The sequence below is a fragment of the Sphaerodactylus townsendi genome, linkage group LG17 (genome assembly GCF_021028975.2).
Source record: "Sphaerodactylus townsendi isolate TG3544 linkage group LG17, MPM_Stown_v2.3, whole genome shotgun sequence".
Lineage (NCBI taxonomy): Eukaryota > Metazoa > Chordata > Lepidosauria > Squamata > Sphaerodactylidae > Sphaerodactylus > Sphaerodactylus townsendi.
The window spans coordinates 9,486,349-9,502,319 of NC_059441.1; the positions used below are offsets into that span (position 1 = coordinate 9,486,349).

Here is a 15,971-nt window from a genome sequence, read left to right on the forward strand (position 1 = left end):
AGGCCCTTGCTTTTCACCTCCTGCCGGGTGAGAGCTCCCAAAAGGCACCTGGTAGGCCACTGGGAAGTAGCAGAGTGCTGGACTAGATGGTCTCTGGTCTGATCCAGCAGACTAGTTCTTATGTTCTTAAGGCCCTTGCTTTCACCTCCTGCAGGTGAGCTCCCAAAGAAACACCTGGTGACTGAGCCACTGCGAGTAGCAGAGTGCTGGACTAGATGGACTCTGGTCTGATCCAGCAGACTAGTTCTTATGTTCTTAAGGCCCTTGCTTTCACCTCCTGCAGGTGAGCTCCCAAAGGCACCTGGTGGGCCACTGCGAGTAGCAGAGTGCTGGACTAGATGGACTCTGGTCTGATCCAGCAGACTAGTTCTTATGTTCTTAAGGCCCTTGCTTTCACCTCCTGCAGGTGAGCTCCCAAAGGCACCTGGTAGGCCACTGCGAGTAGCAGAGTGCTGGACTAGATGGACTCTGGTCTGATCCAGCAGACTAGTTCTTATGTTCTTAAGGCCCTTGCTTTCACCTCCTGCAGGTGAGCTCCCAAAGGCACCTGGTAGGCCACTGCGAGTAGCAGAGTGCTGGACTAGATGGACTCTGGTCTGATCCAGCAGACTAGTCTTATGTTCTTAAGGCCCTTGCTTTCACCTCCTGCAGGTGAGCTCCCAAAGGCACCTGGTAGGCCACTGCGAGTAGCAGAGTGCTGGACTAGATGGACTCTGGTCTGATCCAGCAGACTAGTTCTTATGTTCTTAAGGGCCTTGCTTTCACCTCCTGCAGGTGAGCTCCCAAAGGCACCTGGTGGGCCACTGCGAGTAGCAGAGTGCTGGACTAGATGGACTCTGGTCTGATCCAGCAGACTAGTTCTTATGTTCTTAAGGCCCTTGCTTTCACCTCCTGCAGGTGAGCTCCCAAAGGCACCTGGTAGGCCACTGCGAGTAGCAGAGTGCTGGACTAGATGGACTCTGGTCTGATCCAGCAGACTAGTTCTTATGTTCTTAAGGCCCTTGCTTTCACCTCCTGCAGGTGAGCTCCCAAAGGCACCTGGTAGGCCACTGCGAGTAGCAGAGTGCTGGACTAGATGGACTCTGGTCTGATCCAGCTGGCTAGTTCTTATGTTCTTAAGGCCCTTGCTTTCACCTCCTGCAGGTGAGCTCCCAAAGGCACCTGGTAGGCCACTGCGAGTAGCAGAGTGCTGGACTAGATGGACTCTGGTCTGATCCAGTATATTGGGTTCTTTATGTTCTTAAGGTTCTTTGCTTTCTACTCCCTCCTGCAGGTGAGCTCCCAAAGTTGCACCTGGTAGGCTACTCACAGTAGCAGAGTGCTGGACTAGATGGACTCTGGTCTGATCCAGCAGGCTAGTTCTGCTGTTCTTAAGGCCCTTGCTTTCACCTCCTGCAGGTGAGCTCCCAAAGGCACCTGGTAGGCCACTGCGAGTAGCAGAGTGCTGGACTAGATGGACTCTGGTCTGATCCAGCAGGCTAGTTCTTATGTTCTTAAGGCCATTGCTTTCACCTCCTGCAGGTGAGCTCCCAAAGGCACCTGGTGGGCCACTGTGAGTAGCAGTGTGCTGGACTAGATGGACTCTGGTCTGATCCAGCAGGCTAGTTCTTATGTTCTTATGGTTAATACAATCGAATAATTAAATAATTAAATAAGAGGCGTCCAGAAAAAAACTCCACTCCTAAAACCTTCCCCTGTGTGGGGGAGAGCAGTGGGCCCCTCAATATGAGGGTTACCCTGATGTAAAACCGCACAGGGAACAGGGAGGGGCACCAATCAGCGGCTGGACACTCCAAAGTTTTAGTAGAAGAGGTGTTCCCTTCCTTCTGGATGAGGGAACAGGGCAAGTGCTATAATGTTGGTTGGTACCCTGACTATTTTAAGAGTTAGGGTCTTCTTTCTAACCTAACAAGTTAACTGCTTAAACGTTGTAGTCATCGTGACAAAGCCCAAAACCTTTAACGTTTGGGATGTTTGTCGGCACGTTGCAATTACATTACATTGTGTTCAGGTTTGGATTTAATTTGATATAAACACACACATGCACACACATATATAAGGAACCGCATAGTATATGATCATTTTATTTTAATTTGCGTCTTAGCCAATAAACACTTTGCAGCAATTATGTCAAAATAAATGATGGTGCATTATGTGGGTGTTAAATATCTATAAATATATATCCTTATGTCCTTCCTTTCAGTCTGAGAATCCTGTTTGCTATGCTAAGTAATGGTTCTTTCCCCTAATGGCTGGCCTTAATGTTCCTGTTGTACAAATTACCTCTCTGCAGAATCTCTGAGGCACTTACACACACATTCTTTTCTTTTTACCACTTCACCTGGTCTCTCCTCCTCCCAACATAAATAGATATTTGGGTGTTGTGGTATTTCTGTTGTATGGCCGTTTACTTTAGTAGTAGTCTCTCCTGACGTTTCGCCTGCATCTGTGGCTGAGGCATCTTCAGAGGTTCACCTCTGAAGATGCCAGCCACAGATGCAGGCGAAACGTCAGGAGAGACTGCTGCTAGAACACGGCCATACAGCCCAGGAAACCAAGGTTGGCTACACTCCCAGCAGATTCCTGCCAGAAAGCCTCTCGGCAATACATTGTCAGGATATCCCTACTAAAATATCCCCGTTACTCTTCCTACAGCTTCCAAATGATTTGGTTCCTCTGCACGCATCAGTACAAGGGCTCCATTTTGAACGTTTTTCAAAGCACGGATTGTCATCGTTTCCTGCCTCTTAAGCATCAATTCGTAGGAAAGGATAAATTGAGCGAAAATATGAACAGGTGGCAACTGTTAACCAAGTGGCGTGCAGTTACTTCCTGATCTCTTGCAGGGCTGCTAACTCACTGCAAAGGCTCGAGGAAATTCCCTAAAAGGATTTTCGAAAAGCAGCTCGCGAGCTTCCGAGGGGAATCTCGTCACAATCTTTCTTTTTCCCTTTTGAACTTCAAAATAGCTGCTGAACAGACGCTTCATTTAGAAGTGGATTAGAGGAAATTTACATTTCAATGGTCCGAGTATGCTAATAAACCCGTTCTGTTTTTAATATTCAGCTCTGCGACGGGGCTTGTTTGACAGGAATCACCAGAAGGCCGTAATCTGTATGAGAAGGAAACATTTCCAACATGCTCCTTCGGTGAAAGACGCTGTAGCCTCACCAAAAGATCTTTAGTGTTCGGCAGAAGCAGTATAGCATCTTTCCACTGTTGAAATAGTCCCAATCCCCTGGTAGCTTGAAAAAGTAGTTTTTAAGCTCAGTGCTTATGTGTCTGTCGTTCACTGTCATCTCTTCTCCCTGGAATAAAACAGAGGAGTTAAGCTAAACTAAGCTAAGCCGTCTGCATTGGCTTCCAGTTGAATTCCGAATCATCTTCAAGGTGTGGGTTTTGACCTTTAAGGCCTTACGCGACCTGGGACCCTCGTACCTTCGGGACCGCATTACCCCAAATGTCCCAGCTCGGCCTCTGCACTCGGCAGAGGCCAATTTACTGGAGATCCCTGGCCCCTCAGTGATGCGGCTGGCCTCCACTCGGACCAGGGCCCTCTCCCCCCCAGCTGTCCGGGCCCTGCGGGACCTTGGTGAGTTCCGCAGGGCCTGTAAGAGTGAGTTGTTCCACCGGGCCTTTGGAGTAACCAGCCGCTGAGTTGTGCCCCCTCCCCCAGGTCATGGGTCCCCAATATCATCGGGACCCATTATTGAGACCTACAGGTCCTAATATCATCAGGACCCACTGCCTCTCTCTCCTCCTTCTAGGAGGATTAAGTTTAGGTGGGATGCCATCCTGGGATATAACTGCTGTTTTTATTATATTTATGAAGTTGATTATGATGATTTTATACACGGTTTTTATGTTGTACACCCGCCCAGAGCCCTCCGGGGATGGGGCGGTATATTAAATTAAATAAATAAAATAAAATAAACAAGGTGCCCAGTGCAGTCAGTGTAAACCAGTGGTGGCGAACCTTTGGCACTCCAGATGTTATGGACTACAGTTCCCATCAGCCCCTGCCAGCATGGCCAATTGGCCATGCTGGAAGGGGCTGATGGGAATTGTGGTCCATAACATCTGGAGTGCCAAAGGTTCGCCATCACTGTCATATTTTAACCGGTTAGATGCACTGCCTTTTGTTTTTAATCCAAGTCACGCATTTCCTGCTCACAGATTTCCTCTCAACAAAAAGGCAACAGGGTTTGGGCACCTTGGCATCGTCTACCCAAGCAAAGCTACAGAGCCAGGCAAGGCTACCGCGGCCAGGGGACTCCCTGCCAGTATTCCACCCTTCCAGCAACACTGCTGGCAGGGGCTGATGGGAACTGTAGTCCATAACATCTGGAGTGCCAAAGGTTCGCCACCACAGGTATAAACAGTAAGGCATCTCATTGGCAAGGCAAACTGTAAATAAAGTGCCTTTTGGGGGTAGGGAGGGTTTTCTGTCTTCACCAAACGTCACCACGTTCCTGGTGACTACCGTCTTTGGAAAGCACTGTAGGATTATTCTCTCTGTTGTTCCTGCTTTTATTTCCAGTCACGGGACTTCGTGGCAAGCGCTCCATCGTCCTGTCATCAGGATATTTATTCCATTTCTGCGAGTGGCTGTCTCTGATCCAGCAAGCGCTTGCATTCTGATTTTTCTTCAAAAGAAGAAGAGTTTGGATTTATATCCCCCCCCCCTTTTTCTCCTGTAAGGAGACTCAAAGTGGCTTACAAACTCCTTTCTCTTCCCCCGCTCTCAACAAACACCCTGTGAGGCGGGTGGGGCTGAGAGAGCTCCGAAGAACTGTGACTGGCCCAAGGTCACCCAGCTGGCGTGTGTTGGAGGGCACAAGCTAATCTGGTTCCCCAGCTAAGCCTCCACAGCTCAGGTGGCAGAGCGGGGAATCAAACCCAGTTCTCCAGATTAGAGTGCACCTGTTCCTAACCACCACACCACGCTGGCTCTCAGAACATAAGAACAAGCCAGCTGGATCAGACCAGAGTCCATCTAGTCCAGCTCTCTGCTACTCGCAGTGGCCCACCAGGTGCCTTTGGGAGCTCACATGCAGAATGTGAAAGCAATGGCCTTCTGCGGCTGTTGCTCCCGAGCACCTGGACTGTTAAGGCATTTGCAATCTCAAATCAAAGAGGATCAAGATTGGTAGCCATAAATCGACTTCTCCTCCATAAATCTGTCCAAGCCCCTTTTAAAGCTATCCAGGTTAGTGGCCATCACCACCTCCTGTGGCAGCAGATTCCAAACACCAATCACACGTTGCGTGAAGAAGTGTTTCCTTTGATTAGTCCTAATTCTTCCCCCCAGCATTTTCAATGAATGTCCCCTGGTTCTAGTATTGTGAGAAAGAGAGAAAAATTTCTCTCTGTCAACATTTTCTACCCCATGCATAATTTTATAGACTTCAATCATATCCCCCCTCAGCCGTCTCCTCTCCAAACTAAAGAGTCCCAAACGCTGCAGCCTCTCCTCATAGGGAAGGTGCTCCAGTCCCCCAATCATCCTTGTTGCCCTTCTCTGCACTTTTTCTATCTCCTCAATATCCTTTTTGAGATGCGGCGACCAGAACTGGACACAGTACTCCAAGTGCTGTCGCAATCACGGCTTTATATAGGGGTACGATAATCTTTGCAGTTTTATTCTCAATTCCTTTCCTAATGATCCCCAGCATAGAGTTTGCCTTTTTCACAGCTGCCATGCATTGAGTTGACATTCCCATGGAACTATCAACTAAGACGCCCAAATCCCTTTCCTGGTCTGTGACTGATAGCACTGACCCTTGTAGCTTGTATGTGAAGTTTGGATTTTTTGCCCCTATGTGCATCACGACGTTTGGATACGTGCAAGCTGAAAGCACCAGAGGTATTCTGAAATTTAAACCTTAGCGAAAGGGGGGGAAATCCTGGTGACCTAACTTGCCCTATAAAGTTGATAAATGTATTCTGCCCCAGTCTGCTTGAAGGAAATATGAAGTTCAAGTAGCAGTAAATGTTATCTGAAATCACAGAACTCTTCCTTTTTACATGTCGCGCGGTTCCGTGCCACATCCATTTCCTGTTTTGGGGAGCTGGAGCCGATTATGCGGGCAGATTTCAAAGAATTGCAGCGTGAAAATGTTCTGCAGTTTACAGCAAACAGACCTGTGTGTTAACTGATAACTTCGCCGTTGGCTCTCGGAGGTTGTTTACCCCACCAGATTTCCCCCCAAAGCCGCCCTCTCACAATACCAGGCTCTGGCCAAGTCGTGCCGATTTTCACGCGCCCTCCTGAGCGCTGATCTGATTGTGTGTGCGAAACACGCAGCTCAAAAATTTGAGAGCAGATCTCTGAAATGACTCCTGTCCTTAAAACGCCATTTTAATTCGGCCGTGTAGGCCTCGGGCAGGAGCTGCTGGTGTCTCTCTGAATGTCTTTATTCATCGTAAACCACCACCCCCCCTTCCAATTTCTTGGCAGGCTGAGCGCAGCCTACTTTCTTGTCTCTCGCATCTGCTCTTTGACTATTCCAGTCACACGCAAGTGACTCCCGCTCGCTCGGCGCTCGGAACAGTTTGTGCCTGTAAAATGGAAAGAGGAGGAGACGGCGCCGTGACCAGAGCTTAGAGTGAACGTGATGTTGTAGAATACCTGCAAAGAGCTCCCTCCTCCACTGGAAACTGGGCGACCGAACTGTGTGTTTGGCAAATATTAACAGGGCCTCTGTGGTTTTGTTTGGGTGACTCCCCCCAAATCATTCCATTGAGCTTATTTCCTGTATTGTGTGGGTCGGAGGAAGAACGATACTAGGGCTCTTCTTTCCCCGACATCTGCTTTGTCACCCTTTCATTTCATTTGTTAGACTTTTATACCACTTTAACAACACGACATCACACAGACCCTCCTAAGAATATCCATCTCCAAAAGATACTTGAAAGTAACGTATGTCCTAAAGTGCTTCCAGGTAATCCAGAATGACAGAGAGTAAGGGTTGGATCCTATGAGCCGCGTGGCGTAGTGGTTAAGTGCTTGCACTGCCACTCACACGGTCAGGAGTTCGAGACCCCTGTGGGTCAGATATCCTGGCAGCTGGCTCATGGCCAACTCAGCTATCCATCCAGCAGTGGCGCAGGAGGTTAAGAGCTTGTGTATCTAATCTGGAGGAACCGGGTTTGATTCCCAGCTCTGCTGCTTGAGCTGTGGAGGCTTATCTGGGGAATTCAGACTAGCCTGTACACTCCCACACACGCCAGCTGGGTGACCTTGGGCTAGTCACAGCTTCTCGGAGCTCTCTCAGCCCCACCCACCTCACAGAGTGTTTGTTGTGAGGGGGGAAGGGCAAGGAGATTGTAAGCCCCTTTGAGTCTCCTGCAGGAGAGAAAGGGGGGATATAAATCCAAACTCCTCTTCCTCTTCCTCTTCTTCTTGGTCCGTAGATGAGTACCTAGCTCACAAGTGTCAAACTCGCAGCCCTCCAGATGTTATGGACTATAGTTCCCATCATCCCCTGCCAGCATGATGCTGGCAGGGATGATAAGAACTGCTCAATCCAGCAGCATCTGGAGAACCGCGAGACTGACACCTAAGTAACCCTAGCCTCCATAGCTGGGGATAAAGAATAGCCGGGGAAAGCAGTGGCAAACTACCCCACAAAAGAGGCTTGCCTATAAAATCACTGCTCTCAGTGGTACCCCAGGGTCAGACACGACTGGAGGAGAAACTTTACCTTTTTAAAGGTTGGATCCTACCAGTTTTTCCACTTGATCTTTCCCGACTCCTTTCCTCTCTGAGAGCCCCTTCTAGTGTGGCATCTGTCCATGCAGGTTCTGTGATTTCTGGCATAGCCTGTTGGGTCATAGAGAGCCCCCTTTCCACCAGCTAAAAAGCCAGTGGCATCCAAGCTTGAATACTTGCAACTTTATTTATTTTATTTATTTATTTGTTCCACTTTTATACCGCCCTCCCCCAAAGGGCTCAGGGAACTTGACTTGGGAATGAGGGGGCAGTCATTTCCCTTTTCCCACCTCCCATTTCTTCACAGCCCTGCTTCTTCATCTGCCCTGTGTCAGAAGAAGGCTCCGGGCTCTGTAGAAAAGGGTCACTTCTAACAGAATGGATCTGTGAGCACTCCGCTGTCTTTTGCTCATTCCACGAAGGAACCCAGCTGCGGCCGCTGTAGCTGCCCACTGCGTTCGGACCTCGAGGCAGTACTCTGCCTGCCCAGAGGCCACTGTTCGCCCCAGGCACAGACATTCGCGTCCCAATTTTTCCAAACAAATGTCACTTCCTCCCTTGATGTGCACCTGCTAAATGCGTGTGTTCGCTGACCGGAAAATATTTACCGTCTCTGCAAACTCCGGGGGGCCGACAAAGCTGCAAAAAGCTGCAGGACAGATGCCCCAGAAGTGCGCAGCAAGTTAAAAGCAGTCAGGCGTGATTAAAAGCAGATCCGCCCGGCACGTGATCCTGCTTCACGGGATCCATGAATCGAGCAGGAATCCTCTGCTTGCCGGTGTCTTGGCTGTTAGGAGAAGGAAACACATTTTGAAACGGGTTGATGGGCAGGGGTGGGATGTTTCTGCTTGGGGCAGGAAACTGAGTTGATAATAAAACTGCAAGGGTTGTCATGCCCTTATATAAAGCCGTGGTGCGACCGCACTTGGAGTCCTGTGTTCAGTTCTGGTCGCCACATCTCAAAAAGGATATAGAAGAGAGAGAAAAAGTGCAGAGAAGGGCAACGAGGATGATTGAGGGACTGGAGCACCTTCCTTATGAGGAGAGGCTGCAGCGTTTGGGACTCTTTAGTTTGGAGAGGAGACGTCTGAGGGGGGATAGGATTGACGTCTATAAAATTATGCATGGGGTAGAAAATGTTGACAGAGAGAAATTTTTCTCTCTTTCTCACAATACTAGAACCAGGGGGCATCCATTGAAAATGCTGGGGGGAAGAATAAGGACTAATAAAAGGAAACACTTCTTCACGCAACGTGTGATTGGTGTTTGGAATCTGCTGCCACAGGAGGTGGTGATGGCCACTAACCTGGATAGCTTTAAAAGGGGCTTGGACAGATTTATGGAGGAGAAGTCAATCTATGGCTACCCATCTTGATCTTCCTTGATCTCAGATTGCAAATGCCTTAGCAGACCAGGTGCTCAGGAGCAGCAGCAGCAGAAGGCCATTGCTTTCACCTCCTGCCTGTGAGCTCCCCAAGGCACCTGGTGGGCCACTGTGAGTAGCAGAGTGCTGGACTAGATGGACTCTGGTCTGATCCAGCAGGCTAGTTCTTATGTTCTTATGTTCTCAAGCAAAGGAGGTTATCGAAAATAGGTGGAAGGCTCTTAATATTGAGGAAGGGGAGGAATTGGTTGTTATTGATGTGCCACACTTGGCGTTCAAAACGTCACACACAATTTTTGGTCACCAGCTCCCACTTGTATTCTTGCACTGGATGACTAAGCCCCTGAAAGCCTTTTCAACCCTCTAGGTCACAGGTGGCAAACTCGCAGCCCTCCAGATGTTCATGGACTACAGTTCCCATCACCCCCTGCCAGCATCATGTTGGCAGGGGATAATGGGAACTGTAGTCCATAACATCTGGAGGAGCAGCAGTTCCTATGCTCTAGGTTCAGGATCCTTCAAACTATGGCCTCCAGATGTTTCATAGAACTCACAATTTCCCATAAGCTCCTACCTAACCACTTAGCCCATGCTGGCAGGGGCTGATGGGAAGTGTAAACAGTCGAACTATCTGGAGGCTTGTCATTCGAAAGACCCCTACTCTAGAGTCAAAGATCATGAGGAAAATATTTTTACATCTTCAACTGGTAAGCTTCTCTGAGTATTCCACAAAATGAGCGTTAGCTGTCATGGATTTTGTCCCTGATACTTTCTCATATTCTGCTTCATTGTTCAAAATACAACAACATCAGAACTGATTTGAGAACTGTATTACCAACAGGATTTATGATCCTTTCTGATAAGATAAAAATGGCTAAGCTTCTAAATAACTCTAATGTTGAAATCTCTAAAGCTGTTGCTATATTTTTACTCTGTGTACTGCAAGTTGTGCAATAATGATCTTTTTATTGTATTTGAAATTCTTGGCACCGGTTTTATGCCTAATAAAGGTTTTGGATTTGATTTGGGAAGATATTTTTTTAAAAATACTTTCGTTCCACGCAGAGCTCTGAAACAATACACGTGTTGAGATAAAGCTCTTGAGGAAGGGCACGCAGTCATTTATGTAGGGGTGAGAGGTTATCTGTGTTAGCTGCTCCTGCATCTTAAAAGTTGCCGAAAGGCCACGGCCCAAGTCATTTAATTAACTCCCCCCTTCCCTTCCTTGTTCTTAAAGGTGAAATTGTGGTCAATGAAGTTAACTTCGTGAGGAAATGCATTGCCACCGATACGAGCCAGTACGATCTGTGGGGGAAGCTGGTGTGTAGCAACTTCAAGATATCCTTCATTACGGACGACCCTATGCCGCTTCAGGTGGGTTATGTCAATAGCTCCGTAGCCTGAATATGTTTGCAATATCTTTAAATGGCCAAGCGGAGCCTGCCTGCATCGAGACGTCCCTTCCATCCACCGCTTGCGTCCTGGGTTGTCTTTTGTGATCCTGGAGGGGGTCTTGTTACAATCCAGTTGGGGTCTGTTCTGTTTCTGAAGTATTCTGTTTTTGAAGTCTGTGTCTTTTGACCAGTCTTGGCCTCCATTTGGGGCAGGAGCAGTGGTGGGATCCAAAAAATTTAGTAACAGGTTCCCATGGTGGTGGGATTCAAACTGTGGCATAGCTCCAATGGGGCTGGGCGGGGCACGACGAGGGCTTGGCCGGGCATTCCAGGGGCAGGGCATTCCTGGGCAGGGCTGTGGCAAGGACGCAGCCTCTGTGCCGGTCCTTGGGCGGGAAACGAATGCACGCAGGCGCAGGCTGCCACGCACGCCGGTGCACCTCCTGCTAGACTGCTTCAAGTTCTGTGCACTACTGCTGAGAGGAGGGGTGTAACTAAGGCAAAAATCACGTGGCAAAATCACCAATGAGTAACCCCCTCTTGGCACACACAAATAATTAGTAACCTACTCTCGGGAACCTGTGAGAACCTGCTGGATCCCACCTCTGGGCAGGAGTGTGAACGGGGGCAAGGCAGCCTTGTGCAATCACTGAGAGCTCCTTCCCCACTACACCTGGCCTTGCATTCATGGGTATGCAACTGGATTCTTTAGGTTGCGTGTCCCAAAGTTTTCCTACCGCAACTGAGAAAGTGGAAATCCTTTGAAGTGAGTTCCAGTTTAGGTAACACTTCCATTTAATAAGAACATAAGAAGAACATAAGAACAAGCCAGCTGGATCAGACCAGAGTCCATCTAGTCCAGCTCTCTGCTACTCGCAGTGGCCCACCAGGTGCCATTGGGAGCTCACGTGCAGGAGGTGAAAGCAATGGCCTTCTGCGGCTGTTGCTTCCAAGCACCTGGACTGTTAAGGCCTTTGCAATCTCAGATCAAGGAGGATCAAGATTGGTAGCCATAAATCGACTTCTCCTCCATAAATCTGTCCAAGCCCCTTTTAAAGCTACCCAGGTGAGTGGCCATCACCACCTCCTGTGGCAGCATATTCCAAACACCAATCACACGTTGCGTGAAGAAGTGTTTCCTTTTATTAGTCCTAATTCTTCCCCCCAGCATTTTCAATGAATGCCCCCTGGTTCTAGTATTGTGAGAAAGAGAAAAAAATTTCTCTCTGTCAACATTTTCTATCCCATGCATAATCTGATTGGCTATTACTTCCGTAGGTGTGGCCAGCAGAAACTGAGTAGCAATTTGGTGCTCACCTCAGCGGGTACATTACTGGCACCTCCACCGAGAGTTGCACCCCCTTTCCCCCTTGAGCCTTCTCAGCTCCTTGATTACCCGGGCACCTTTGACTTTTTCAGACACGGGTAGCCCAAATGATTTGCATGACACGAACACCGGGTCCCTGACATTGATCCTTGGGGGTTATTGGCAATTGAGCTATTGCTCAACCACAAAGCAACTGAGATTGAACAAAATCTAATGGCGTTCACTCTTCGCTTTGGTTGGCTTTCTGCCCCGTTCAACCCCGCTTTCCAGGCATAATTTGATCCCTAAAGCTGCTAACGGTGTTCAAAAACACTGCAAGTGCTGCTGAAAATATAATGCAAAATGCCACTCGGGAAGGAGTTTTCCGACGGCTCTGAATCTGCATGCAGCAGAACGCCAGGGCCCTTTCCCTCCGTTGGTCTTCTAGATGCCACGGGGGTTGCAGAGTTGGGACAAGATCCAAACACGACAGGAAGGTGGCCGGATCATGGCTCCCTTTCTCTCGATGGGACAGCCGCATCCTGGTCCTCTTCAGAAGCGGCTGCTACATACCCAAATAGGGAGAGTGAATCCCCTTGGAGAATAGTAGGAAGCGGGAAGGGAAAAGATACATGTGTGTGTCGTGTGTGTGTGTCGTGTGTGGTGTGTGTGTCGTGTGTGTCGTGTGTGGTGTGTGTGTGTGTGCGTGCGTGTGGTGTGTGTGTCGTGTGTGTGTCGTGTGTGTGTCGTGTGTGTCGTGTGGTGTGGGTGTGGGGTGTGGGTGTGGGGTGTGGGTGTGGGGTGTGTAGTGTGTGTGTGTGTGTGTGCGTGCGTGTGGTGTGTGCGTGCGTGCGTGTGTGGTGTGTGTCGTGTGGTGTGTGTGTGGTGTGTGTGTGGTGTGTCGTGTGTGTGTGTGTTTGTGTGTTCTCATTAAGGGGTAAATCCTCCTTTCTGGAGGGTTTGAAAAAAAAATAAAGAAATGGAGGAAGAAAAAAAATCTTTTCTCTTTAAGAACTTTAGTAGCTGGTTATTAACTAGCGGGGTATTTACGAAAGGTTAGCTACAGAAAGATCAATTTTACGAGAAAACTGTCCCGGTTAGGTCCGAATGTGAAGTCACAAAAACAAAAGAGATATAGATAAGTATATTATTATATTGTGTTGTTATGTATTATAACCTATAAATGGACTGAAAATTCTGTATGACGTAAACTGTATTCATTTTGTATATGGTCCTTTTAAAGTTTTTGAATTAAATAAACTTTTCAAAAGAAGCGGCTGCTACAATTCAGCAACTGCTTTGTGTGTGTACAGAATTCTGTGCGCATCGGGAGGGCGGGGGGGCTTCCCCAGTTCCTTGAAATGGCAGTATGGTCCATGTGCACATTGGGAGAAATTCCCTTAAAATGCTTCCTTGCACAGAATTGAACAGGAAGCTCGGGGTAGAATTGCGCAACCCTGTTTCCATGCAGGATAGCCACTCGCTTTCACCCCCGGAAGTAAAAAAAAAGTGGATTGTGGCATTTACAACGCACCTCCGGTCTGTTTTTCAGAAATTCCACTACAGGAACCTTCTTCTGGGAGAACACGACGTGGCCTTAACGTGCATCGAGCAGATCGTCACAGGTACGTGGGGAGCCCACGGCTGCGGGAAGTCGGACGTTTGCCTTCTCGGCCCGGTTAGGCTGAGCGAAACCCGGGTGGAGCAGTCAGAATTGCTTTCAAACAGCCATGTCGTTTAGATGCCACCCCACAAGGAGACTGGTCCTATGGCAGTGATGGCGAACCTTTCCGAGACCGAGTGCCCAAATTGCAACCCAAAACCCACTTATTTATCGCTAAGTGCCAACACGGCAATTTAACCCGAATACTGAGGTTTTCGTTTAGAAAAAACGGTTGGCTCCGAGGCTTGTGTTACTTGGGAGTTAGGTTGGTGGTAGTGACCGCTATTTTGCTTTGAAGCAGCGCCATGCAATCTCTTTCTCGAGCAGATCGGGTCAGTCACGCACTCCCAGGAGGGTTTTAGCCATCTAGAAGCAAGCCCCATTGACCAGCAACCAGACAGCTTATTTCTGCAGGTAAAGGATCGTACTTAGTTCTTCTTCTTCTTCTTCCTTCTCTCTTCTTCTTTAACGCTCTCTTCTGCTGCCCATTATTGCATGTGCGTATTATTATGGCCGACTATTATTGGCCATTATTAAACCGTATTATTATTATTATTATCAATCAATCAATCAATCAATCAATCAATCCTGAAATCAATTAATTAAAATTTAGTAGTACCCCACTTAATCCCCGAAGCTGGCTCCAGGGCTGTGTACAGATAAAAAACATCAGCTAAAAACATACATATAATTAAAACAACAGTAATACCTTAAAACATCGCCCGCGCCCTTACGAAACCCTCCTAATGTGAAATAATGGGTCCTGATGGTATTAGGGCCCATGGGGGTAAAGAGGAGGGGGCAGGGGCAACCCTCAGCGGCCGGTCTCTCCAAAGGCCCGGTGGAACAACTCAGTCTTACAGGCCCTGCGGAAAGAAGAAGAAGAAGAAGCCCGGACAGCTGGAGGGAGAGTGTTCCACCAGGCCGGCGCCAGAGCCGTGAAGGCCCTGGCCCGAGTGGAGGCCAGCCGCATCATTGAGGGGCCGGGGACCTCCAGTAAATTGGCCTCTTTGCTTGAAAATCAGTGGGGTTTAACGGTGCTTAACAGGGTTACCTACACTGCTTCCCCAAAACTAGGTCTTAGGTTTAATGCTAATAATCGAGCCCAGCGGCCCAGGCCAGCTTAGATGTGGGGGGGGGGGGGGGCGACCCCCCCCCCCCCCCAGGCTTGTGTTTGGCGCATGCCCACAGAGAGGGCTCTGAGTGCCACCTCTGGCAACCCGTGCCGTAGGTTCGCCACCGCTGTCCTATGGGGTAAAGCCTGAAGATCCGCATTGCAGGGGTTATGACCAAAAAAAAGTCTTTTGACGCCGGCTGAAGCTCAGCGGCACCAGTGATTTCTGCCGATGAAAAGGGCATTGTTTTTAAAATTTCCCATTCGGCCACGGGGCTCTCTGGCTTGCCTGTTATGTCGTGCTGCGGGAGGAGGGGGTCCCCAGAGCTCCAGGAGCCTCGCTTTCAGGCGACAGGGCAAACGGGCGGAGGAAGAGCAGGCCCCCGTAGCTCACGCGGCGCAAGGCCACTGCCAGCCTCCGTGCGCAGACTTGACGCAGAGGGCTGGGCCGGCTCCCTCCCCGCTTGGCCAGATGGCGCCCTGTTCATCTGGCGCTTCCTGACAGATTCCTGGCTTATTCAGTTGAATGATTCTGTCAGCTTTTCTGGACTTGCCCCGGCTGCTCTGGAAAGGTCACCTTCTGGTCAAACGAGGACAGGCTAAATTGCAGGAGGCATCGCGGGTCTGGACAGCAGGCCGTTTGAGGTGAGGCGGAAGCTGGCAAAAGGAACCAGAAGCGCGAAGCTGTTCTCCCAGTCTTCGCTCCCTCCTCGGCCAGCGTAGCCAGTCCCGTCCGGGGGGTTTGAAACACCCAGGTGCCATGTCAGGAAGGGTCACAGAGCTCAGAAGAGAGCCAGCGTGGCGTCGTGGTAAAGAGCAGGTGCACTCTAATCTGGAGAACTGGGTTTGATTCCCTGCTCTGCCACTTGAGCTGTGTAAGCCCCTTTGAGTCGCCTTTCAGGAGAGAAGGGGGGGTGGGACCAAACTCCTCCTCCTCCTTCTCTTCTTCTTCTTCTTCTTCTTCTTCTCCTCGTCCTCCTCCTTCTTCTTCTCCTCCTCCTCCTCCTCCTTCTCCTCCTCCTCCTTCCTTCTTCCCCTTTCTCCTCTCTTCTTCTCCTCCTCCTCCTCCCCTTCTTCTCTCTCCTCCTCCTCCTCCTCCTCCCTCCTCTCCCTTCCCTTCTTCTTCTTCTCCCTCCCTCCCTCCTTCTTCTCCTTTCCTCCTTCCCTCCCTCTCCTCCTCCTCCTTCTTCCCTTTTTTTCCCTCCCCTCCCGATCTCTTCGACTTTCTTCTTCTCCTCCTTCTTCTCCTTCTCCTTCTCTTTCTTCTCCTCCTCCTCCTTCTTCTTCTCCTCCTCCTCCTCCTCCTCTTCCTCCTCCTTTTTCCCCCCTTCCCCTCCTCCCACCTCCCTCCTCGCTGCATCCCTCCTCCCACCTCCCTCCTCGCTGCATCCCTCCT

The 15,971-nt window shown here is 49.4% G+C and overlaps 1 protein-coding gene across 1 annotated transcript in view; it reads left to right on the forward strand.

Moving 5' to 3' along the window:
- Positions 1-15,971, forward strand: part of LOC125446117 (myotubularin-related protein 10-like) — a 57,807-nt gene that overhangs the window by 14,158 nt on the left and 27,678 nt on the right. The window contains 2 exon segments of the mRNA XM_048519625.1: positions 10,336-10,472; positions 13,351-13,423. Coding sequence (XP_048375582.1) covers positions 10,336-10,472; positions 13,351-13,423 — 210 coding nt within the window.